General features: G+C 48.2%; 1 protein-coding gene across 1 annotated transcript; it reads right to left on the reverse strand.

Annotated features, from left to right (window-relative positions):
• Positions 1-25,575, reverse strand: LOC139416010 (dual specificity testis-specific protein kinase 2-like). Its single transcript, XM_071164241.1, has 10 exons — positions 25,388-25,575; positions 23,472-24,195; positions 11,382-11,503; positions 11,180-11,228; positions 10,823-10,969; positions 10,387-10,469; positions 8,051-8,225; positions 7,270-7,356; positions 2,715-2,850; positions 1-1,976 (listed from the first exon to the last, which is right to left on the reverse strand). Exons 2-10 carry the CDS (start codon positions 23,655-23,657, stop codon positions 871-873), a joined length of 2,091 nt encoding a protein of 696 aa, XP_071020342.1. The 5' UTR covers positions 23,658-24,195; positions 25,388-25,575; the 3' UTR covers positions 1-870.
• Positions 25,576-25,849: the final 274 nt, after the last annotated feature.

Below are 25,849 nucleotides of genomic sequence, written 5' to 3' on the forward strand. Positions count from 1 at the left end.
TCCATTCTCTAGTTTTATTCAATGCCTTTTAAATAATATTCATCTATACTTTGTTGAAGTGGGTCTTTGACCATTCATTCTCAAATAATAACAAGTCACGATACAATACAAGTGCCGTTCGAGGATGAGGAACATAAGACATCATACAGCGTCAGTCACATACTGTATCAGTCAACAGAACAGTGTATGGCTCACTGGTGCACACACACACACACACACACTGCCCTGCTCATGGCCTCTCCAGGGTGCACCATACAGCTGTCTGAACACAAAGGCAAACTGCTGAGCCGAAACCCATTGAGACAGTATCAAAACATACAAATCATAACACTTCAACATAAGTCAAAAATATGGTTTTTACAACTGACTGTCAGGGAAGGAGCCATGGACCCCCACGATAGGAGGATATCAGAACACACATAACCCAGGGGATTGGTCCAATACCAAAGCCGTGTATACATTTAAATATGGCTCTGACCAATACGTGTTGCCATGCTGAGGGAAAGTATTGCCGTTGCTTCTTTATGAATCAGTCAGTCTACAAGCCTGCATCTGCTATAGGAAACAGTGGGATCGCCGCTCACTCCTTTACAGTCAGTACAGCATTATTAGGTTATAGGTGTTGACTATATTATTACGATCATTACCGCCTCAGTCCAGCAGAGGGCGCCATACCATCACTTATAGGCAACCAGCACAGCAGTGCATCCACACCAGCAGCTTTACCTCCCATGTCACCGTCTGAGTAAGAATGGAATGAAGTAGCCCCTTAGGCACTGATCTAAGGTCAGTTTAGAGTCTCTCTCCTAAGAAAAACAGTTGGGATTTGGTGTATCTGATCCTAGATCTGTGGTTAGGGGCATTCTGTATCTATGTTTGCGCCCCAGGCAAGGCTAGGCCAGGCTCTGGGTTGGTAGGCGAGGACGGTCGCCCCTTAGGACCTTTATAGAGCAGCCCTCGGTTGGCTCCCGTACTGTCCCTGTTCAGGTTCTTATAGGGGTTCCTGTGAGGGGGTGCGCGGAAACACAGCGAGGGGAACCGGAGCCCCGCCAGGCAACAACCAGAACACGAGATAACCTCCTCCTGCTCCAGAGAGGGAGCGGAACCGTTACCGGTGCCGTTACCGGAGCTGAACGGCGAGCCCCCTATGGGCCCCCCAGGAGTGGAGTGGTACCCGTTGGTGCCCCCCCATCCTAGGTGGGGCAAGGGTGGGGGGGGCAAGCAGGGAGGGTCATTAGATATGGGGGGAACATTACCCCAGCCATTGGTGAATGTAGGGGGGGTGGGTGTGGAGGGTTTGGAATAAGGCAGGAGTGTAGGTTGAGTGCCATCTAGAGTGTCGGGGGAGCTGGTGCAGTCCATGGGTTCTTCCTCCAGGCTGCTTGTGTCCACTTCCTCCTCATCACATAGCTGGTCTAATGACAGCAGCTCTGGGTCGAGAGGAAGCCCGGAGTCATCGGCAGTGAGGCCCTCGCTGCTCTTCCTCCTCTCCACATCCTCTTCGACCACGAACTCAGACTCAAAGGTAAACCTCTCTCCTACGATTTCCCTCTCCTTCTCTCCATTCCTCTCATTACTATCAGTACCTAGGTCTGTTTTCTCTGCACTTTTGTCTTTGGTGGTGGGGGGCAGGAGATCTGGAGGAGGGGTGCAGGGTAGGGACAGGCAGCGTCTATGGAGCCTTCCTCGGGGCATACCCCCACCCCCCGCTCTGTCAGAGGGGGTGGTACAGGGGTCCAGAGGTTGGGGTAAGGTGAACGTTAAAGAGATGACTGACTTGCTGGGCGTGTCAAACAGTTTGATCTTGCCTCCGTTAAGGTCTTCTCGCAGGGAGAAGGGGTTGACACGGGTGGGAGGGGCCAGAGTGGGGAGCGTGACTGGAGAGAGCATGTCTGATTTGCTGCGGCAGAGGCGGGGGTCACCAGGGAGACAGAGGGACCGTCTTCGCAGCAGGCTGAGATCTGGAGAAAGAGATGCTGAAAGAGAGATTCAAGAAAAAATATATATAATCACACATGGCTAGTAATGCACCGTAGAAATGGCATATATAAAATTGAATAAATGTGTCCTACACCTATCTATTGCACTAAATGTAAAAGTCTTTCTATACTCAACAAAAATATACATGCAACAACTTCAATATTTTACTGAGTCACAGTGCAGTCAATTAAATAAATTCATTAGGCCCTAATTTATTAATTTAATGCGACAGGGCAGGGGTGCAGGCAAGGGTAGCCTCAGAGGGCATAGGCCCAGCCACTGGGGAGCCGGGCCCAGCCACTGGGGAGCCGGGCCCAGCCACTGGGGAGCCGGGCCCAGCCACTGGGGAGCCGGGCCCAGCCACTGGGGAGCCGGGCCCAGCCAATCAATGTTTTCCCCCCAAAAAGTGCTTTATTACAGCCTGAAATAGTTCTGTTTTATCAGATGCCTGGGTGGCTGGTCTCATAAAATCCCTCTGGTAAAGAAGTTTTGTTCAGTATATAGAACATTCCTAGACGTCCCTGTGCTAGTCCCCATCCCACCGTGCTGAATTGAAAAAAGTACCACTTTCTTATTCATTTTCATCATGACTGATGATAAATATTGAGAGCAGCATTTCTTCTTAGACACCAGAAAAACAGACCCCCCCCCCCCCCCAGCTCATAACCAACAGCTGGGTCTTAATGACTCCTGTCTGAACACAGTTGTGTTTTGGAAAACCCTTTCAGACTGACCTCCCTGTGCTCCATACCCTCCAGGACAGACACACACACCCGTTGGTGCAGCTTCATCTTTCTGAGTCCTCTCCGTTGCTCTTCCCTCCAGCTCTTTTACGATCGCTGAGAACGATGGACGACGCTTTGGATCCATCTGAGAGCGAGAGATGGACAGACAGAGCGAGATGAGCAAAATATATATATATATATCGGCTGAATGTCAACTCTCTCGCGCTCTCCCTCTCCCCCGGCTGAATGTCAACTCTCTCTCGCGCTCTCCCTCTCCCCCGGCTGAATGTCAACTCTCTCTCGCGCTCTCCCTCTCCCCCGGCTGAATGTCAACTCTCTCGCGCTCTCCCTCTCCCCCGGCTGAATGTCAACTCTCTCTCGCGCTCTCCCTCTCCCCCAGCTGAATGTCAACGCTCTCAACTCAAGAGTCATAGTACGAAGGAGAAGGAAAAAGGGGTAACAATAAAATGAGAGAAAAGGTAGAAGATTTGCGTGTGTGTGTGTGAGAGCGAGTGTCTTGGTGCGCGCGTGTGTGAGAGAGAGCGAGTGTCTTGGTGCGCGCGTGTGTGAGAGAGAGCGAGTGTCTTGGTGCGCGCGTGTGTGTGAGAGAGAGAGCGAGTGTCTTTGTGCGCGCGTGTGTGAGAGAGAGCGAGTGTCTTTGTGCGCGCGCGTGTGAGAGAGAGCGAGTGTCTTTGTGCTCGCGTGTGAGAGAGAGCGAGTGTCTTTGTGCGCGCGTGTGTGAGAGAGAGCGAGTGTCTTTGTGCGCGCGTGTGTGAGAGAGAGCGAGTGTCTTTGTGCGAGCGTGTGAGAGAGAGCGAGTGTCTTGGTGCGCGCGTGTGAGAGAGAGAGCGAGTGTCTTGGTGCGCGCGTGTGAGAGAGAGCGAGTGTCTTGGTGCGCGCGTGTGAGAGAGAGCGAGTGTCTTGGTGCGCGCGTGTGTGAGAGAGCGAGTGTCTTGGTGCGCGCGTGTGTGAGAGAGCGAGTGTCTTGGTGCGCGCGTGTGTGAGAGACAGCGAGTGTCTTGGTGCGCGCGTGTGTGAGAGACAGCGAGTGTCTTGGTGCGCGCGTGTGTGAGAGAGAGCGAGTGTCTTGGTGCGCGCGTGTGTGAGAGAGAGCGAGTGTCTTGGTGCGCGCGTGTGTGAGAGAGAGCGAGTGTCTTGGTGCGCGCGTGTGTGAGAGAGAGCGAGTGTCTTGGTGCGCGCGTGTGTGAGAGAGAGCGAGTGTCTTGGTGCGCGCGTGTGTGAGAGAGAGCGAGTGTCTTGGTGCGCGCGTGTGTGAGAGAGAGCGAGTGTCTTGGTGCGCGCGTGTGTGAGAGAGAGCGAGTGTCTTGGTGCGCGCGTGTGTGAGAGAGAGCGAGTGTCTTGGTGCGCGCGTGTGTGAGAGAGAGCGAGTGTCTTGGTGCGCGCGTGTGTGAGAGAGAGCGAGTGTCTTGGTGCGCGCGTGTGTGAGAGAGAGCGAGTGTCTTGGTGCGCGCGTGTGTGAGAGAGAGCGAGTGTCTTGGTGCGCGCGTGTGTGAGAGAAAGCGAGTGTCTTGGTGCGCGCGTGTGTGAGAGAAAGCGAGTGTCTTGGTGCGCGCGTGTGTGAGAGAAAGCGAGTGTCTTGGTGCGCGCGTGTGTGAGAGAAAGCGAGTGTCTTGGTGCGCGCGTGTGTGAGAGCGAGTGTCTTGGTGCGCGCGTGTGTGAGAGCGAGTGTCTTGGTGCGCGCGTGTGTGAGAGCGAGTGTCTTGGTGCGCGCGTGTGTGTGAGAGCGAGTGTCTTGGTGCGCGCGTGTGTGTGAGAGCGAGTGTCTTGGTGCGCGCGTGTGTGTGAGAGCGAGTGTCTTGGTGCGCGCGTGTGTGTGAGAGCGAGTGTCTTGGTGCGCGCGTGTGTGTGAGAGCGAGTGTCTTGGTGCGCGCGTGTGTGTGAGAGCGAGTGTCTTGGTGCGCGCGTGTGTGTGAGAGCGAGTGTCTTGGTGCGCGCGTGTGTGTGAGAGCGAGTGTCTTGGTGCGCGCGTGTGTGTGTGAGAGCGAGTGTCTTGGTGCGCGCGTGTGTGTGTGAGAGCGAGTGTCTTGGTGCGCGCGTGTGTGTGAGAGCGAGTGTCTTGGTGCGCGCGTGTGTGTGAGAGCGAGTGTCTTGGTGCGCGCGTGTGTGTGAGAGCGAGTGTCTTGGTGCGCGCGTGTGTGTGAGAGCGAGTGTCTTGGTGCGCGCGTGTGTGTGTGAGAGCGAGTGTCTTGGGTGCGCGCGTGTGTGTGTGAGAGCGAGTGTCTTGGTGTGTGAGAGCGAGTGTCTTGGTGCGCGCGCGTGTGTGTGTGTGAGAGCGAGTGTCTTGGTGCGCGCGTGTGTGTGTGAGAGCGAGTGTCTTGGTGCGCACGTGTGTGAGAGCGAGTGTCTTGGTGCGCGCGCGTGTGTGTGTGAGAGCGAGTGTCTTGGTGCGCGCGCGTGTGTGTGTGAGAGCGAGTGTCTTGGTGCGCGCGCGTGTGTGTGTGAGAGCGAGTGTCTTGGTGCGCGCGCGTGTGTGAGAGCGAGTGTCTTGGTGCGCGCGTGTGTGTGAGAGCGAGTGTCTTGGTGCGCGCGTGTGTGTGTGAGAGCGAGTGTCTTGGTGCGCGCGTGTGTGTGAGAGCGAGTGTCTTGGTGCGCGCGTGTGTGTGTGAGAGCGAGTGTCTTGGTGCGCGCGTGTGTGTGTGAGAGCGAGTGTCTTGGTGCGCACGTGTGTGAGAGCGAGTGTCTTGGTGCGCGCGTGTGTGTGTGTGAGAGCGAGTGTCTTGGTGCGCGCGCGTGTGTGTGTGAGAGCGAGTGTCTTGGTGCGCGCGCGTGTGTGTGAGAGCGAGTGTCTTGGTGCGCGCGCGTGTGTGTGTGAGAGCGAGTGTTTTGGTGCGCGCGCGTGTGTGTGAGAGCGAGTGTCTTGGTGCGCGCGTGTGTGTGTGAGAGCGAGTGTCTTGGTGCGCACGTGTGTGTGAGAGCGAGTGTCTTGGTGCGCACGTGTGTGTGAGAGCGAGTGTCTTGGTGCGCGTGTGTGTGAGAGCGAGTGTCTTGGTGCGCACGTGTGTGTGAGAGCGAGTGTCTTGGTGCGCGCGTGTGTGTGTGAGAGCGAGTGTCTTGGTGCGCACGTGTGTGTGAGAGCGAGTGTCTTGGTGCGCACGTGTGTGTGAGAGCGAGTGTCTTGGTGCGCGTGTGTGTGAGAGCGAGTGTCTTGGTGCGCGCGTGTGTGTGAGAGCGAGTGTCTTGGTGCGCGCGTGTGTGTGAGAGCGAGTGTCTTGGTGCGCGCGTGTGTGTGAGAGCGAGTGTCTTGGTGCGCGCGTGTGTGTGTGAGAGCGAGTGTCTTGGTGCGCGCGTGTGTGTGAGAGCGAGTGTCTTGGTGCGCGCGTGTGTGTGAGAGCGAGTGTCTTGGTGCGCGCGTGTGTGTGAGAGCGAGTGTCTTGGTGCGCGCGTGTGTGTGAGAGCGAGTGTCTTGGTGCGCGCGTGTGTGTGTGAGAGCGAGTGTCTTGGTGCGCGCGTGTGTGTGTGAGAGCGAGTGTCTTGGTGCGCACGTGTGTGAGAGCGAGTGTCTTGGTGCGCGCGCGTGTGTGTGTGAGAGCGAGTGTCTTGGTGCGCGCGCGTGTGTGTGTGAGAGCGAGTGTCTTGGTGCGCGCGCGTGTGTGTGAGAGCGAGTGTCTTGGTGCGCGCGCGTGTGTGTGTGAGAGCGAGTGTCTTGGTGCGCGCGTGTGTGTGAGAGCGAGTGTCTTGGTGCGCGCGTGTGTGTGAGAGCGAGTGTCTTGGTGCGCGCGTGTGTGTGAGAGCGAGTGTCTTGGTGCGCGCGTGTGTGTGAGAGCGAGTGTCTTGGTGCGCGCGTGTGTGTGAGAGCGAGTGTCTTGGTGCGCGCGTGTGTGTGTGAGAGCGAGTGTCTTGGTGCGCGCGTGTGTGTGAGAGCGAGTGTCTTGGTGCGCACGTGTGTGAGAGCGAGTGTCTTGGTGCGCGCGTGTGTGTGTGTGAGAGCGAGTGTCTTGGTGCGCGCGCGTGTGTGTGTGAGAGCGAGTGTCTTGGTGCGCGCGCGTGTGTGTGAGAGCGAGTGTCTTGGTGCGCGCGCGTGTGTGTGAGAGCGAGTGTTTTGGTGCGCGCGCGTGTGTGTGAGAGCGAGTGTCTTGGTGCGCGCGTGTGTGTGTGAGAGCGAGTGTCTTGGTGCGCACGTGTGTGTGAGAGCGAGTGTCTTGGTGCGCACGTGTGTGTGAGAGCGAGTGTCTTGGTGCGCGTGTGTGTGAGAGCGAGTGTCTTGGTGCGCACGTGTGTGTGAGAGCGAGTGTCTTGGTGCGCGCGTGTGTGTGTGAGAGCGAGTGTCTTGGTGCGCACGTGTGTGTGAGAGCGAGTGTCTTGGTGCGCGTGTGTGTGAGAGCGAGTGTCTTGGTGCGCACGTGTGTGTGAGAGCGAGTGTCTTGGTGCGCACGTGTGTGTGAGAGCGAGTGTCTTGGTGCGCACGTGTGTGTGAGAGCGAGTGTCTTGGTGCGCACGTGTGTGTGAGAGCGAGTGTCTTGGTGCGCACGTGTGTGAGAGCGAGTGTCTTGGTGCGCACGCGTGTGTGAGAGCGAGTGTCTTGGTGCGCGTGTGTGTGTCTTACGTGGCAGCAGGTGACCGCCAGGTTCAGGAAGTCAGGGGGACAGTCTCCCACCATGTGCTGAAACGTCTCTATGTCCAGACCAAAGTCCTACACAGGGGAAAGAGCGTCACACACTGATCAGCGACATCACTCAGTGAAAGAGCCCTAGAGAGACTCCAACAGGAGCTCTGATTTGCTGTACTCCCTTCAGTCCCTAATTTACACAATAGAACAGAAGAGGACCCCGTCTGCGACTTCAATGAAAGGACTGACTTACTGCCTGGTTGGAGCTGTTAAACTGCAGCTTCATACAATGAAAGGACTGTGACTTACTGCCTGGTTGGAGCTGTTAAACTGCAGCTTCATACAATGAAAGGACTGACTTACTGCCTGATGGGAGCTGTTAAACTGCAGCTTCATACAATGAAAGGACTGTGACTTACTGCCTGGTTGGAGCTGTTAAACTGCAGCTTCATACAATGAAAGGACTGTGACTTACTGCCTGGTTGGAGCTGTTAAACTGCAGCTTCATACAATGAAAGGACTGTGACTTACTGCCTGGTTGGAGCTGTTAAACTGCAGCTTCATACAATGAAAGGACTGTGACTTACTGCCTGATGGGAGCTGTTAAACTGCAGCTTCATACAATGAAAGGACTGTGACTTACTGCCTGATGGGAGCTGTTAAACTGCAGTTTCATACAATGGCCAGGAGGAGACGTTCAGTCTACGTCACATCATACCATATTGTGAACCCTGATTGTGTGCTAGTGTGTTGGGGTGTGTGCGCGTTGTGTTCAAACCTCTGTGCGGGGGAGGACGTCAGGGTCGGCCTGTATCCTAGCGATGACCTCACACAGGATGATCCCATACGCAAAGACATCCACTTTCTCGTTGTAGACCTCTCCTCGCAGTACTTCCGGTGCCATCCAGTAGGGGGAGCCCACCACAGCCAGAGGCTCCTGGTCGGACTCTTCACTGTGGACAGAGAGAGGAAGACAGGCCTGGACATTATTACAGGCGGTGAAGTTGCCTTTAGATGCTGGTCTAGGGTCGGCTTTGCATTTTCCCCACTAATGGGACTGGAGGGGGGGGGGGGGGGGGATCTGATCCTAGACCTGAACATAGGGGGAAACCCCAGAGCCATTATTTACAGCTCCAGCTCACAGACTTCAGCTCGCTTCATCGCGCTCTAGTTCAGTTACAACCATCCCAAAAGGAAAGTTTACATGGGGTAAATCTATTGTGTGTAAAGGCATAAAGGGGCAGACAAACACAAGTGACTGCAAGGCGCATGCTCTGAACACCACCCCCCGGCAGTCACTTCCTCTCTGTGCTATTTCCATCTCACTAAACCATGATATTGCATAAGTAGTGAGGGAAGTGATGGGAGCTGAGAAAGAGGAGAGCTCCCAGTGTAAACCCTATTTGGGGAAGTGGAGGGAGAAAGGGAGGGAGAGCGCGAGAGAGAGTTGACATTCAGCCGGGGAGAGGGGGAGCGAGGAGAGAGAGTTGACATTCAGCCGGGGAGAGGGAGAGCGCGAGAGAGAGTTGACATTCAGCCAGGGAGAGGGGGAGCGAGGAGAGAGAGTTGACATTCAGCCGGGGAGAGGGAGAGCGCGAGAGAGAGTTGACATTCAGCCGGGGAGAGGGGGAGCGAGGAGAGAGAGTTGACATTCAGCCGGGGAGAGGGAGAGCACGAGAGAGAGAGATGACATTCAGCCGGGGAGAGGGGGAGCGAGGAGAGAGAGTTGACATTCAGCCGGGGAGAGGGAGAGCGCGAGAGAGAGTTGACATTCAGCCGGGGAGAGTTGACATTCAGCCAGGGAGAGGGGGAGCGAGGAGAGAGTTGACATTCAGCCGGGGAGAGGGGGAGCGAGGAGAGAGAGTTGACATTCAGCCGGGGAGAGGGAGAGCGCGAGAGAGAGTTGACATTCAGCCGGGGAGAGGGAGAGCGCGAGAGAGAGTTGACATTCAGCCGGGGAGAGGGGGAGCACGAGAGAGAGAGATGACATTCAGCCGGGGAGAGGGGGAGCGAGGAGAGACTAAGTGTGCTTGAATAGTTTGACCATATTTGGAAAGCTTTCCTAAACTCCATCTCTGTTTCTCTCCCACTCTCTGACAAACAGAGCTAGAGTGCACATACACACGTTGACAAATTCAGAATTAGAGGAAGGTCATCAACATACAGCAGACATTGCATTCTCTGGTTCGTAATTTTACTGTTTTGTCAAGTCAGTTTCCTTCGACCTAAAAGCACCGTAAATAAACAAAAACATGTTGTGACGCATCAACGTGGCTGTACAAAAACAAATACACAAGGTAAACACTGGGGTGACTGTAGACAAACGACAGGAAGTGGTGCGCGCACACACACACACACGGGTTAACGCGACAGCTGCTTCCTCTCAGACAGTGTTTACAAAAAGGATACAGACCCATTTACCAGGCCAGGGGGGGGTATGTGTGTGTCCAGCTGATATTTAATCTGTGCCCACTATGGGCAACTTCTAAATAATTAGCAGGACACCAACTTGTCAACAGGAAGAAGCCGAGAGGATTAAAACAGGCTGGAGCGATGAATACAACACATGAGGTGTCAATGTTAGAATTATAAACCAGTTATATCTGGAGTTGGTGTATGTGTGCCTCTCGCTCTCAATCCGGCCAGATTAAATATTGACACCATCGCAGTAAGTCAACGAACGATGTACCCCCCCCCCCCCCCCCCTGAAACAGGGGCTTAAATCACACATAGTTCCACATAGCTGGCAAACCACAACTTCTTCAGGGGGAAAGTGTGTCTCACATTCTTTGGAAAATGGGACTCTGCTTTAGTGTGATGAATGATTCATTTTTTAGACCCAAGACAGTGATAAGGTCAGTTTGTGTTTTTTTTAATGTACACATTATAGTGAGGAATGGGGAAAAGGAAGCTGAGCATAGAGCCTACAGGCAACTTCTACCTGGGGTTTCAGTGACTGACTGAAAGATTGATGGGCAGAGCCAAAGAGAGCGAGCGAGCGTGAGCTATCAAGATAGAGAGCGTGAGAAAGAAAGAGGAAGGTAGAGCAACCATTCAGGTGTGTTATCTAATCAGTTTGTGTTGATAGACGGATGATGAATGAACTCCACTGACCTGTACTCTGGTATTTTCTCTGCCAGGCCAAAGTCCCCCACCACGGCCGTACACTGGCCACTGGCCCAACGCACCAGGCAGTTCTACAGGACAGAACCAGAAAGACGGCGGTCAGGACCCGTATTCACAAAGAGTCTCAGAGTAAGAGTGCTGATCTTAGATCAGGTCACTCCTGTCCATGTAGTCTTATTCATTATGATCCAGAAGGTAAAAATGATCCTAGATAAGCACTCCTACTCCGACAAGCTTTATGAATACGGGCCCTGATAAATCCATTTATAGTTAACTGTGTACTTGAGTACGCACTATTTAGTGTTAAGGAGTGTATGTATGTGTAGCGTGCCACCTGTGTGCCTGCCAAAGTATGTACAATTACCGACAGGTGTGTATCCGTATAAGTGAGTGTACCTTCGCGTGCGTGCGTGTGTGTGTGTACCTTGGATGTGAGGTCTCTATGGAAGATGCCTCTGCTGTGGAGGTACTGCAGGCCCCTAGCGATGTCTAGAGACAGGCCCATCCTGACTGACCACGACAGGTACTGGTCACTGTCCAGCAGCTGCTCAAGGTTACCCCCGTTGATGTACTGGAAGTAACCATGACAACCACAGACAAGCGTCAATCAAAAAGAGGCGACTGTGCTGTAACCATGACAAACGACAGGTTTCCCTAACCTTTACCACAGGTGACTCTCCATTGAGATAAAATAGATATTTTTTGCAAGACAGGTACAGGTCACTGTGCGTCAACCTAGACGACATCGAATCAAACCCTTGTTTAAAAGAGGAGATCTTACCTCTGTTAATGCATGGAGCTGTCCCTCATTAACACATACCCCTACAAACCTGGGACAGGAGACAGGAAGATGATTAGGTAAACATAATAGGTGGGGGGGGGGGGGGGGGGTTTAAAATGTGTATACTGAGGAATTTCCCCTGCAGACCAAAGCATTGATGATATGGACAGAGTGTGTGTTTTCATAAAAGCAGAACACAAACCTGAGTATGTTGGGGTGAGACAGGCGGTTCATCAGTTGGACCTCCCTCAGCATGTTAGCTCTGTTACTGGCCATGGTGTTCATCTTCAGAGCCATCACCCGCCCACTGATACGGTGCTGCACCTGCACAGAGAGAGACCGGAGGAGAGAGAACCATCACTAAGGTCAGACACCGGCCTGTTACGGACTTGACAACCAGCGTTAGAGAAAGGAAACCATTGGACAAGCAGTGAACATCAACTGTACTGTATGTGTCTAGCCCCCCCCAACCCCCCCGAGGGTCCTAGACTGGCATGTCTAGCTAAGCTGGGTGCTTTGGTGGAGAGTGTCTGGTGGTCACCATGGTGACGTGGCGTCTCATCCCCTATATCCTTGAGTGTGTTCGGAGGGGCTTGGACTCCTGCCCATCTCCCTCTAACTAAGACCATATAGATACCCACTAAGTAGTCCAACAGTCCAATTAGTACTGGGAGGGTGTACATGTCATGTTTGTAGGTATGAGAGAGTGAGTGTGACACATCTAGTGGTGGTGTGTGAAGAGAACAGAGAGCGTGGTTACATCAGTGCGACAGTGGCCTAGTAGATATGAGTTGGCCAGCAGATCAGTGGAGTGATGGGAAATCTAGAGTTTATTAATGGATCTATTAAAACAGACAGTCTGGCCTCGATCTTAAATCAAGGCTACAGCATACAGTCAACCAGTGACCATTAGGTCCATCCTACTCTGAACTGCAGTCCGAGATGGGGCGTGGGTACACACACACATACACAGAGTGGCCGCTGCTGTATTGAGGCAATCAGTGCCCACATTTATGACCACACTTCCAGTAAGAGCTAGTGCCGTCTAACGATTAGCTCTATGGTTCGTTCCCCAATCTAATTTATTAGATCTGGCTATAGGATTTAACTACATTAGTATTGCTGTACTACAGGCCAGGCCGCCCCTCTACCAGGTAGAAGCTGTGCCGCCGCCCCTCTACCAGGTAGAGGCTGTGCCGCCGCCCCTCTACCAGGTAGAGGCTGTGCCGCCGCCCCTCTACCAGGTAGAGGCTGTGCCGCCGCCCCTCTACCAGGTAGAGGCTGTGCCGCCGCCCCTCTAGGTTTAGGCCAGGGATGGGCAACTCCAGATCTCGAGGGCCTGATTGGTGTCACAGTTTTGCCCCTGCTAACAAACCAGAGTCCAATAAATCACCAAATCCCGATCTTCAGTTTAGAATCCAGTTTGATTAACTTATGGCTGCAGGGGCAGTATTGAGTAGCTTGGATGAAAGGTGCCCAGAGTAAACGATCTGCTCCTCAGTCCCAGTTGCTAATATAATGCATATTATTATTAGTATTGGCTAGAAAACACTCTGGAGTTTTTAAAACTGTTTGAATGATGTCTGAGTATAACAGAACTCATATGGCAGGCAAAAACCTGAGAAGAAATCCAAACAGGAAGTGGGAAATCTGAGGTTGGTCGATTTTCAACCCAACCCCTACTGAATACAGAGTGGGATATGGATAAAGTTGCACTTCCTAGGGCTTCCACTAGATGTCAACTGTCTTTAGAAACTTGAATGAGGCTTCTACTGTGTTGTGGAGCCAGATGGGAGCACTTTGAGTCAGTGGTCTGGCAGAGAGCCAGGTCACGCACATTTCACATGATAGTGACCTGCGTTCCATGGCTTCTCTAAAGACATAGAAATTCTCCGGTTGGAACTTTATTGAATATTTATGATAACATCCTAAAGATTGATTCTATACTTAGTTTGACAAGTTTCTTCGATCTGTAATACAACTTTTTGAAGTTTTCGTCTGACGTTCGGATGGACCTGCACGAGCGTTTGGATTTGTGTACTAAACGCGCTAACAAAAGTAGCTACTTGGACATAAATAAATGGACATTATCAAACAAATCAAGCATTTATTGTGGAACTAGGATTCCTGGGAGTGCATTCTGATGAAGATCGTCAAAGGTAAGGGAATATTTATAATGTGATTTCTGTTGATTCCAACATGGCGGGTAATTTTATTTATTTTATGAGCGCCATCTCAGATTGCATGGTTTGCTTTTTCCTGAAAGTTTTTTCTAAATCTGACACAGCAGTTGCATTAAGGAGAGGTATATCTATATTTCCATGTCTAACAATTGTATTTATCGACATTTATAATGAGTATTTCTGTATGATGTGGCTCTCTGCAATATCACCAGATGTTTTTGGAACTAGTGAACGTTCCAATGTATACTGAGATTTTTTAAATATAAATATGAACTTTATCAAACAAAACACACATGTATTTTGTAACATGAAGTCCTATGAGTGTCATCTGTTGAAGATCAAAGGTTAGTGATTAATTGTATCTCTATTTGTGCATTTTGTGACCCCTCTCTTTGGCTGGAAAAATGGCTGAATTCTGTGACTCGGCGGTGACCTAACAATCATTTGTGGTGCTTTCGCTGTAAAGCCTATTTGAAATCGGACACTGATGGGATTAACAACAAGATTATCTTTAAAACGGTATAAAATGCATGTATGTTTGAGGAATTTTAATTATGAGATTTGTTTTGAATTTGGCGCCCTGCACTTTCACTGGCTGTTGTCATATCGATCCCATTAACGGGATTGTAGCCCTAAGAAGTTTAATCAGCTGTGGTTACTAGGGATGGAGAAAAAGTGAGACACAATCAAGCCCTCGAGGACTGGAGTTTCCCACCCCTTGTCTAGGCCATCTGCTTTGTCCCGTCCACATGCAGAATTTCAGCTCAAATAAACAAGTGCACAGTAATCATGGATACAGGCCGTTGCCCAGTGGCCACAAGCAAAAATAGTCCTGCCATGGCAATGTGGTGTGAGAGTCCTACCTACCTACCTGAGGTAGTAGGTAGGGGTGTGTGTGGTGTCAGTGCTCCAGTCACAGCTAAACAGTGAGTAGCTGTGGTATCAGCATTCTAGTGACAGGAACATGGAGATGCCCAATAAATCTTACTCCGAGATCTATTTGGCTAAAATCAACATTTTCTTGGTGACCTGGAGATAAGACCAGGGGATTCATGTGGGGCTGGTTGCTGAACAAAGTCCGCAATAAACAGGCAGGGAGGACCTGTCTGTCTTCCTGTGTCGTCTTTAACTTGTTGAGTGTAGGGGGCAGTATTTTCATTTTTGGTTAAAAAACGTACCCATTTGAAACTGCCTATTTCTCAGCCCCAGAAACTAGGATATGCATACAATTGTCAGATTAGGATAGAAAACACTCAAAAGTTTCCAAAACTGTAAAAATATTGTCTGAGTATAACATAACTAATATTGCAGGCGAAAGAAAGCCTGAGGAAAATCCAATCAGGAAGTGCCTCTTATTTTGAAACCTCTGTGTTCCTATGCATGCCTATCCTCCATTTAAAGGGATATCCACTAGATTCCTTTTTCTATAGCTTCCCTAAGGTGTCACCAGACTTTAGACATAGTTTCAGGCTTTTATGTTGACAAATGAGCGTGAAGGATCACATTGCGTAAGTGGATAGGTGGGGGCTCCCAGAGTGAGCTTTGCGCAACTGAGTAAAGCGGCCATTGTTTCTCCCGCTGTTATTGAAAAACCTACACACTCGGTTGATATATTATCGAATATATATTTTAAAAACAACTTGAGGATTGATTATAAAAAACGTTTGACATGTTTCTGTGGACATTATGGATATTATTTGGAATATACTGCGTCTGCGTTGTTGTGACCGCTCTTTCCTGTGGATTTCTGAACATAATGCGACAAACAAACGTAGGTATTTTGGGTATAAAAATAATCTTCATGGAACAAAAGGAACATTTGTTGTGTAACTGGGAGTCTCGTGAGTGAAAACATCCGAAGAACAAAGGTCAACGATTTTTTTGATTGCTTTTCGTGACCTAGCTACTTAATGCTTAGTGTACATAATGTTATGTTATGCTATTGATAAACTTAAACGCTTGGATTGCTTTCGCTGTAAAGCATAATTTCAAAATCTGAGACGACAGGTGGATTAACAAAAGGCTAAGCTGTGTTTTGCAATATTGCACTTGTGATTTAATGAATATTTTTTGTAATATTATTTGACTGTGGCGCTATGCTATTCAGCGGTTGCTGATGACAATTATCCCAGTACCGGGATGGGTAGCATCATGAAGTTAAATAGAACACGATCCACTGTCTAAACCAGGAGCTGACTGTCTTCCTGGGTAGTCTTTAAATAGAACATGATCCACTGTCTAAACCAGGACCTGACTGTCTTCCTGGGTAGTCTTTAAATAGAACACGACCCACTGTCTAAACCAGGAGCTGACTGTCTTCCTGGGTAGTCTTTAAATAGAACACAATCCACTGTCTAAACCAGGACCTGACTGTCTTCCTGGGTAGTCTTTAAATAGAACACAATCCACTGTCTAAACCAGGAGCTGACTGTCTTCCCGGGTAGTCTTTAAATAGGACACAATCCACTGTCTAAACCAGGAGCTGACTGTCTTCCTGGGTAGTCTTTAAATAGAACATGATCCACTGTCTAAACTCTAGACCAGGACCTGATACACTCCGCACCATTTAGTGTTTTGCACAACATCGGTAGTGAGTGCCTCACACACACCGCAACTCCAGTATCTAATGCTATGACAGCCCTTCCCCACTCTTGCGGTGTGTGTGTGGTAAGCCTAGCAGGAGCAAGTAAGAGCATGCAGATTCAGGACATCAAAAGAAGCCCCCTCTCTCTTCTGCTCCCCAGTAGAAACATTTCCCTCTATGCCTTTCCTCCTCCCCCTCTCTGGGCTGACTCACTGGACCTTCAGTCACACCTCCACAACCACCTGGATCGTGTTCATTAGGGCGCACCATAGCAAAATGTTTTGGAACAGAAGATTTGTCCAGGTAGTCACTCACTCCCTGTTGAAGTCAGTTGTGTCCCAGTTTGGTGCGAAATGAACACATCCCTAGTCCGTTTATTTACCTACTGTAATGCTGAGGGTGGGGCCAGGGTGCTGGGGCGTAGCAGGGACAACAGAACGTGGAGACACAGAGCACAGGGAAATGGAAAGAACAGTCAAATATGTGTGAGTGCATTTAAATACCAAGTAGGTGTGCATGCATTTAAATACCAAGCAGGTGCGCATGCATTTAAATACCAAGTAGGTGCGCATGCATTTAAATACCAAGTAGGTGCGCATGCATTTAAGTACCAAGCAGGTGCGCATGCATTTAAATACCAAGCAGGTGCGCATGCATTTAAATACCAAGTAGGTGCGCATGCATTTAAGTACCAAGCAGGTGCGCATGCATTTAAATACCAAGCAGGTGTGCATGCATTTAAGTACCAAGCAGGTGCGCATGCATTTAAATACCAAGCAGGTGCGCATGCATTTAAATACCAAGCAGGTGCGCATGCATTTAAATACCAAGCAGGTGCGCATGCATTTAAATACCAAGCAGGTGCGCATGCATTTAAATACCAAGCAGGTGCGCATGCATTTAAATACCAAGCAGGTGCGCATGCATTTAAATACCAAGCAGGTGCGCATGCATTTAAATACCAAGCAGGTGCGCATGCATTTAAATACCAAGCAGGTGCATGTGAGCTCATGTGGAACATAAACAAAGGAACACACACACATCTTGATTGACAGGAACACAAGCTTTGACTGGAGGGGAGAAATAATAGAAGCAGGGAAAAGTGCTAGCTAAGTCACACCTCCTCCTCCAAACCCCAGCCAATGAACAGCCTGACTGACTCATGTCACTCATTGTAACAGATCACAAACACATGGGTGACAGTCGATGATGGATAGGTGTGTGATGCTAGGTCTGTCTGGGTAAAATAAATCACTGCTGAGTTTGCACAGAGGAGATTACCGACTCAGACAGAGGAGGGTGTGAGTGAGTGTGGGTATGTGCATGTCACATAGAATGTGTTTATGTGAGCGAGTATATATATATATATATATATATATATATATATATATATATATATATATATATATATATATATATATATATATATATATATATATATAGTAGTTTCTCAGGACGGCTGTTTTGGAAAAGGGCAGACTTTCCACAACTGAACTCTCCTCTGATAAAACTCTGTTCAGTTTTGACAACAGGACCCTGGAGGAGAGCACTTAATCCAGCCTGTCAATCAAACACACAGATTTCCTCACATGAGCGAACAGACGCACGTTCACTCAAACGCTGTCCGAGTGAGTCATCTCCTCTGTGCAAATGCAGTAGTGATTTTGCCCCGACAGTTCTAGCATCATCAGTGACCTCAGGGGTTGAAAGAAGGCGAGTGAGAGAAATTTATCAAGAATGAAGATATACAACACAGAATGTACCACAGAAGGCTTGCAAAGAGAATGTGAAGCAAGAAAATAAATAGGCCAAAAAATTCAAGAGATAAGAATGAACTGTTGTTGCAGATCAATCTGTGGCAGTAAATGGAGAGCAGATATATACATATATATATAGATATATATATAATATTACCAATATGATCATGTTGACATTTGAAGCATTTAGCTAAGAAAACGTCTGCATGTTCTGGCAATGAAAAGCAGGTGAGTGGGAATGGGGCGGCAGGTAGTCTAGAGGTTAAGGGGGTTGGGCCAGTAACCGAAAGGTCGCTGGTTCGAATCATATGCCACACCTGTCAGGTGGATGGATTCCCCTGGCAAAGGAGAAATGCTCACTAACAGGGATGTAAACTAATTTGTGCAAAACAAATTGAGAGAAATAAGTTTGTGCGTATGGAACATTTCTGGGATCTTTTTTTCATGAAACATGTGACCAACATGTTGCATTTATATTTTTGTTCTAGTTATTCTATACTGAATGGAACATTCTAAGTGTGTTCACCGCACTTCATTAAAACAGTAATGTAATTACTATTAATTGTATTATATTTCCGTGGCCAAAACAATGATCTGAACAAGGAAGTACCAGGACTCCTGCCTGCCTGTACAGGAAGTAACAGTTACAGTACGGCAGGCAGGTCGGTCTAGGGAGCTCTCGAAAAGATAAAAAGCAGAACCTGAAGGATTCGTCTTGACACGCGCACCCCTCCTCATATTGCACAATGGCAGCGTTGAGGTATGAATACCTGCCTGACGGCTGTGAGGAAAGCATCCATTGATCCAGAGTGTGTGTGTGTGTGTGACAAAGAAGGTGCTGAATAACACTAGAGATGGCAGGATGCCAAGAGTTTTGTGCAGCTCTGTTTATAATCCAGCATCAAGACTCAACGCTTCAGAGGGTGTGTGAACAGAGTGGCGAGGATCATTTATGGCTCTATTACCACACAGTCTGTCATGTCATCTGAACATTATAACAGTTAGATTGGAACTCCATGTAATTGCTGCGGTAAAAAGAATTTGCATTCATATGCAGTTATCAAAGGGCAGGTTGCTCAATCAAGAGGCATCTTTACAGCTGGCACTTTTAAACCCCAAGTCATTTGCATGCTCACTGCCCAGTCAAAAGGGCAACATGGCTGGGAGGAGTGATCACAGTGTGTGATACAGTAGGACCATGACTCAACCTCCTAGTCTAATGAAAGGTCTAGGATAACATTTTCCTTAACTTAACTATATGGTTAACTGTGCTAACAAGGTCCCAGAACAGGGGCCCGAGTGTGAGATTCCAGACCTCGTTACCTTAACCATGATTGTTATGGTCATGGTTAACTGGACTCAGTTGTTGACAGTATACCTAGGGCCCAGAGTTTTTCCTGACCAGGAAATACTACAGGAACCTAGTTTATATGCTATAATGTACACTGGGAGTTTTCCCAAGTCAGGACACGTTTAAGAAAAACTCCTGGCCCAATGTTATGAACATTACAATGCTCTGTGAAACAGGAGCAGGACTAGATGAAGTTGACACTATTGCTTGTTGCCCATAGAGCTCTGAGCTATGTAGGGAATGGGGCAGTGGTTCCCAAACTTGGGGTTGGGACCCCATGTGCGGTCCCCTCAAATTGAAATGGGGTTACCTAAGAAACTGTGTAATCTTATCAAACAAAATGTTTCCCTTCAAATGGGTACGGCATACAACCTTTAAGTATCAACTAATGACCCCTTACACTAGTAGAATGGGGTCTAACCCCATGAAGTTCTGGAAAACGGTTAAAGACCTGGAGAATAAACCCTCCTCACAGCTGCCCATGGCCCTTAATGGTGATGTGGTTGTTACTGACAAGAAGCACATGGCTGAGCTCTTTAAATCACCACATTAAGTCAGGATTCCCATTTGACTCAGCCATGCCTCCTTGCCCGTCCTACATTTCCTCATCTCCCACCCCTTCTAATGCGACTATTCTTGATGCTTCTCCCTCTTTTTCCCCTGCCCTTCAACACAGTTTCTCCCTGCAGGCAGTCACTGAGTCAGAGGTGCTAAAGGAGCTCCTGAAACTTGACCACCAAAAAACATCTGGGTCAGATGGTTTAGACCCTTTCTTCTTTAAGGTTGCTGTCCCCATCATCGCAAAGCCTGTCTGTCCTTTCTGGGGAGATTCCCATTGCTTGGAAGGCAGCCACAGTTTGTCCTTTATTTAAAAAGGGGGAGATCAAGCTGAACCGAATTGTTACAGGCCAATTTCTATTTTGCCCTGTTTATCAAAAGTGTTGGAAAAACTTGTCAATAATCAACTGACTGGCTTTCTTGATGTCTATAGTATTCTCTCAGGTATGCAATCTGGTTTCCGCTCAGGTTATGGATGTGTCACTGCAACCTTAAAAAGGTCCTCAATGTCACCATTGCCCTTGACTCTAAGCAATGTTGTGCTGCTATTTGTATTGCCTTGGCCAAAGCTTTAGATACAGTCTGGTTTGCTAACAACGTCTCTCAAAGAGTGCAGTGTATAAAGTCAGAAAATCTGCTGTCTCAGCCACTGCCTGTCACCAAGGGAGTACCCCAAGGCTCAATCCTAGGCCCCACGCTCTTCCCAATTTACGTCAACATAGCTCAGGCAGTAGGAAGCTCTCATCCATTTATATGCAGATACAGTCTTATACTCAGCTGGCCCCTCCACAGATTTTGTGTTAAATACTCTACAACAAAGCTTTGTCCAACAAGCTTTCTCTACCTGGAACCTTGTTCTGAACACCTCCAAAACAAAGGTCATGTGGTTTGGTACGAAGAATGCCCCTCTCCCCACAGGTGTTATTACTACCTCTGAGGGTTTAGAGCTTGAGGTAGTCATCTCATACAAGTACTTGGGAGTATGGCTAGACAGTACACTGTCCTCTCAGCACATATCAAAGCTGCAGGCTAAAGTTAAATCTAGACTTGGTTTCCTCTATCATAATCACTCCTCTTTCACCCCAGCTGCCAAACTAACCCTGATTCAGATGGCCATCCTACCCATGCTAGATTACAGAGACGTCATTTATAGATCGGCAGGTAAGGGCGCTCTCGTACGGCTAGATGTTCTTTCCCATTTGGCCATCAGATTTGCCACCAATGCTCCTTATAGGACAAATCACTGCACTCTATACTCATCTGTAAACTGGTCATCTCTGTATACCTGTCAAAAGACCCACTGGTTGATGCTTATTTATAAAACCCTCATAGGTCTCACTCCCCCCTATCTGAGATATCTACTGCAGCCCTCATTCTCCACATACAACACCTGTTCTGCCAGTCACATTCTGTTAAAGGTCCCCAAAGCACACACATCACTGGGTCGCTCCTCTTTTCAGTTCGCTGCAGCTAGTGACTGGAACGAGCTGCAACAAACACTCAAACTGGACAGTTTTATCTTAATTTTTTCATTTAAAGACTCAATCATGGACACTTACAGACACTTGTGGCTGCTTTGTATGATGTGTTGTCTGTGATGTATTGTTAACAGCCCTGTGTGCTGTTGTCTGTGCCCAATAATGTTTGTACCATGTTTTTGTGCTGCTACCATGTTGTGTTGTCATGTGTTGCTGCCTTGCTATGTTGTCGTCTTAGGTCTCTATTTAGTGTCGTCTCTTCTTGTGATGTGTTTTGTCCTATATTTATATTGTATTTATTTTTTTAATCCCAGGCCCCCCGTCCCCACAGGAGGCCTTTTGCCTTCTGGTAGGCCATCATCGTAAATAAGAATGTTCTTAACTGACTGGCCTAGTTAAATAAAATAGAATGCGGGTTCATGTCATTGTGTCTGGACAGCCGGCGGGACCTAAAATTGAGTGAATATGAGCACAGCAACCAGGGGATATAATTTCTCCAAGTTATGTCCCCTGCATATTCTAGTGTCAATTTAGGGTTGTGTAAAGTAAAAGATTGGGAACCCCTGGAACAGGGTGTCATTTGGGGACACAGACCAGGCTGAACCCCCTGGACTTTCTCCTCATGCAGTTCAGGGGCAATTTCACATTAACGGAATGAGGCGGAGACTCAGATTTTGCACTTAGAAAATAGGTCAAACAAGAAATTGCAAAGTTAAAAACCATACAACTACGCAAAAGGACGACTTCATTTTCTCATTTAGTTTTAAATAAAACACATTTACTTCTACAGTGCAGATTCAAAGTTTAGGAACTGAATGATTGCAAACAGCAAAGCAGTCAATCCGTTAACAAACTTTGCATATGCTCAAGTAATGGAGAATTGCTCAGTGGAAATGGTTAAATTAGCAGTCCCTCCTGGATTTGACAGGGATGTGATATTTTTAGGCTTAAATGCTTGATTTTGCTGCAGCAATTCCGTACTTTTTTTTTATGGCAATATGCAATGACTGTCACATTTTTTACGTGGGTTGATTTAACCATATTACGCAGCTAATGTGCAAGTGATAGGTTGAAAATGCGAGCCCTCTTTGTAACGCAGTGATGGATCAGTTTTAAGCAATAATATTGCGTTGATTTGACCGTTTAATGCAGAAACCGTGTGGTGATTGGTCAAATTTGTAAACCAGCCTTCGCATAACATGTAGGGAATGGATGTGAAGTAGTCCTTGTGCATAGAGTCATAACGTTTGTTTTAAAGTCATTGGCTTTTGTTTGACAGATTTTGAAGTGCAAAATCAGCATCCTTCTGTTCTCGTGAAATTGCCCTTTGAGTAGGGCTAACATCTATCTCTGCCTACAGACCGACAGGCCAGGAACCGGTATCACTTTCACACCAAAACACTGTCCCTTCCCTGTAATGTGGGCTATAGGGTTGGGGTCAATTCAATTTTAATGCAAGTGAATTCACAAAAAAAAACAAATTCCTTTTCCGAATTGTCCTCCTTGAAAAGCATTGGATCTTCAGTGTAATTCCTGAATTGACTGGAATGGAAATGAACCCAAACCTGGTGAGCCACAGACACAGTTCTGGTGCGGGTCAAGGTGGTGTTGTGGTCACCAGCAGCAAAATCATCATCAAGCCCATCACCATGTAAGCGTAAGCCTACATTATCTAACTCCTTGAGTGTCAGGTATTTAGAAGCTTCTTGTTTTCTACATAAGATTATTTTATTTAAAAAATATATTTAAAAAAAACGTTTCTGGAAAATGTCCTTCCAAAGAAGGTCCCTAAACTTAAGCCACCTCCACACACACACACACACACACACAGTAAAGGCCAACTAGCCACTAGTTTACAAGACCTAGATTATGTCCCAAATGGCACCCCATTCCTTATTTAGTAAACTACTTCTGACCAAAGCCTTATGGGGGCCCTGGTCAAAGGTAGTACACTAAATAGGATGCCATTTGGTACCAAGATATTGTTACCCGATGCATCAGGTAAGAATGCATGGTCATCATGTTTCATGCTTGGTGCCAATGATGACCTTAACAGGGATGCTCAGATGCCCAAACGGAGTTAGGTTGGCCATCTCATCCCACACTGTTTTGCATAAAACCTAGACTTGCTAAAACAAGTCAATATGCCGAGTTAGTCTGGACACGTATTTAAAGTGTCTCACAGTAGGAGTGCTGATCTATGATTTAAAGTGTCTCACAGTAGGAGTGCTGATCTAGGATCAGGACCTTTTCTCCATATTAATTACGATCAAGTAAAAACGGATCCTTAATCAGCACTCTTACTCTAAGACGCTTTATGAATAGGCTACAGGACAGGCCCTGAGTTCCAAACTCTTACATGTAATTTATAGGTAATTTACCTTGAACACTTCTGAGAAGAAGCCCGAGCCAATCTTCTCGCAGATGAAGTCATCTATCCGGGCCAGGCTGGACACAGCGCTGCGCAGTGCCCGGTAGGACGAGGGCCTGATCCGGTTCGGCCCGTGTACCGCGTGGATGGGTGGCTCCGCCGCCTCCTGACACCGGTCCGGCTCGACTCGCTCCATCTCGGTTATCCCGGGACTGCGACCTGCACGCAGTTTAAAATCCAACGTTTCTGTTTACATTTCTCATGTCCTCCGCAGCAGCGCGACGGTCCCGTGAAACGGATGAGCTTCACACTGGATGCTGAATTTCAGAACGAGGGTGAAAGACCGATTAATATCGCTGCCGAAATCCCATCGAACTCTAACGCAAAACACTGCCGTCTGTGTCCTCAAGTTCGGGCATTTCTTCCTCAGACTTTAGTTTCTACACAGCTTCCTTCCATCATGCCGCATCCGGCAGAGGTTGTGCGCGGTGTGTTTGATTATGTGACTGTAAAGATTTAGGCAGGCTATCCCCTCGTTCTCTCCCTCTACCCAATGCTGTAACTGCGCACTCAGGCTGCAGCAGTCAAAATCAGCTTCCTCTGGTCTGCATACGTATGCAGCGAAAAGGGCTCCTATTCTGCACCAATTGAAACCGGGTTTCCAGTGCGTATTTGTTGACAGAACGCGAAGCAGACAGACTCGCCGTTCGATGAGGAAATGAGAACAGAATTCCCTGTAAAATAGAAAACGAGGGTGTTAACTGTGGCTAACCGGTTATATGTGTAGTATAGGCCTACTTATCGGTGACTGGTCTGTCCTGATACAGGTCATGGAAGCAGTTAGCCCTTGACCATGACTCGGTTTCATTACACTACACATAAGGGTCGTTGGACAAAGGAGTATTCTGTACGGGGAGGTCTGTTATGAGCCCCGACCCTTGGTCTGAACATTAACACGCATCGCTTGCGGTAAGGTTTTTGGAAACATAAGGACCATGTGTCATATTAGTGAGAAATAATTTGGAAAAAACAAAAGTGTAGATTGATATACACCTTTATAGGGATAGGGTAAGGGTTCCCACACGGCCACATTTCCATGTTACAGCGCTTGTTTACGGATAACTGACAGAAGACAGAGTGGACAACCTGTGCCAATTTGCCATCTGCGCCGCTGAACACCTGTGTGTCAAGGGAAGACAGATGCCAAACTGTTGACAGGGAAAAATACTGTCAGCTGCAACTGTTAAAACAGTGTACAGTAAAAGTGTGTATTTTGCATTTATGGAATTATTTGTGTTATGTGAAAGAGGGCTGTGTGTTTCTAAAACCATACCGCAATTGAGACTCAATTCACGTTTATATTGAGTATTTGTCTGTTTTGTCTTTCAGAGCCAATTCGCCTTTAAACAAAAAATTTAAGGTCCTTGGACTATATGAAGTAACATTAGGCTACTTTAGTCCATTATTGGGATAGAAAGTAGTGCGATATCGCATCATCATTGTAGACACTTTACATAGACTACAGAACTGATCTAGGCCTAACCTGAGCCAATCGCGCAGGCGATTAAAGGCTAGGAGCCTATTCAAATGTACAGTATTTTGATTAATCACTCAATAGAAACGAGACTGACAGGCTGTACAAACACAAGCAAATATTCAGGTTGAAAACAAACAACCGATAGACGGGGCGGCGGGAGCTTGATGCTGTCGGTAAACAGTGAGCGAGCATATTCGTGAGAGACCTTCGGCCACCGTCAGTTTGACTGCGAGTCGTAAATTATAAATGCTGGGCTGAGTTGTGGGGGTTTGCCAGTCTCCCACACAATTCGTTATACACTAAATATAAGCCTACACTATTTCAAAATTGAAAATAATGACAAAAACACTATCATGCGCAACTTCGCAAAAATCATGGACGCGACTTACCTGCAATTGATCAAATCTACAGGTAGCCTAGCCTACTGTAACCTCAGCCTCAAGTGCCCTTAACCGACCGAGGTGTTTGGTTACCGGGCCTCTTATTTGACTAATTAATCAGCCTTGTCTACCGTCCCGCTGCAGCACGGTTCTCGTTTTACGTCCCCTTGCCTCCATTTGTCTTGGCTCTGCAGTGCACCGAGGAAAAAAAGTGCGACTTTTAGTGTGGATTCTTATTGGAGGAGAAGATACTGGGCGGGGCCCTACGTCATCACCTTCAGAAACTTCACTTGCCGGGGCTTTCAAATTCCAAAAAAAAAAAAAATTCAGCAAGTCAAAGTAAACACACTTTGCCTGTCATAGTGCGCAGTATATCCTACAGTAGTCTATGCAATCAAATTAAATAAAACAAATGTATTTCATTAAGACCATGTTACATCTGCAGTTGTCACAGAGTGGTTTACAGATAGC

This window comes from Oncorhynchus clarkii, chromosome 9 (assembly GCF_045791955.1).
Source record: "Oncorhynchus clarkii lewisi isolate Uvic-CL-2024 chromosome 9, UVic_Ocla_1.0, whole genome shotgun sequence".
Taxonomy (NCBI): domain Eukaryota; kingdom Metazoa; phylum Chordata; class Actinopteri; order Salmoniformes; family Salmonidae; genus Oncorhynchus; species Oncorhynchus clarkii.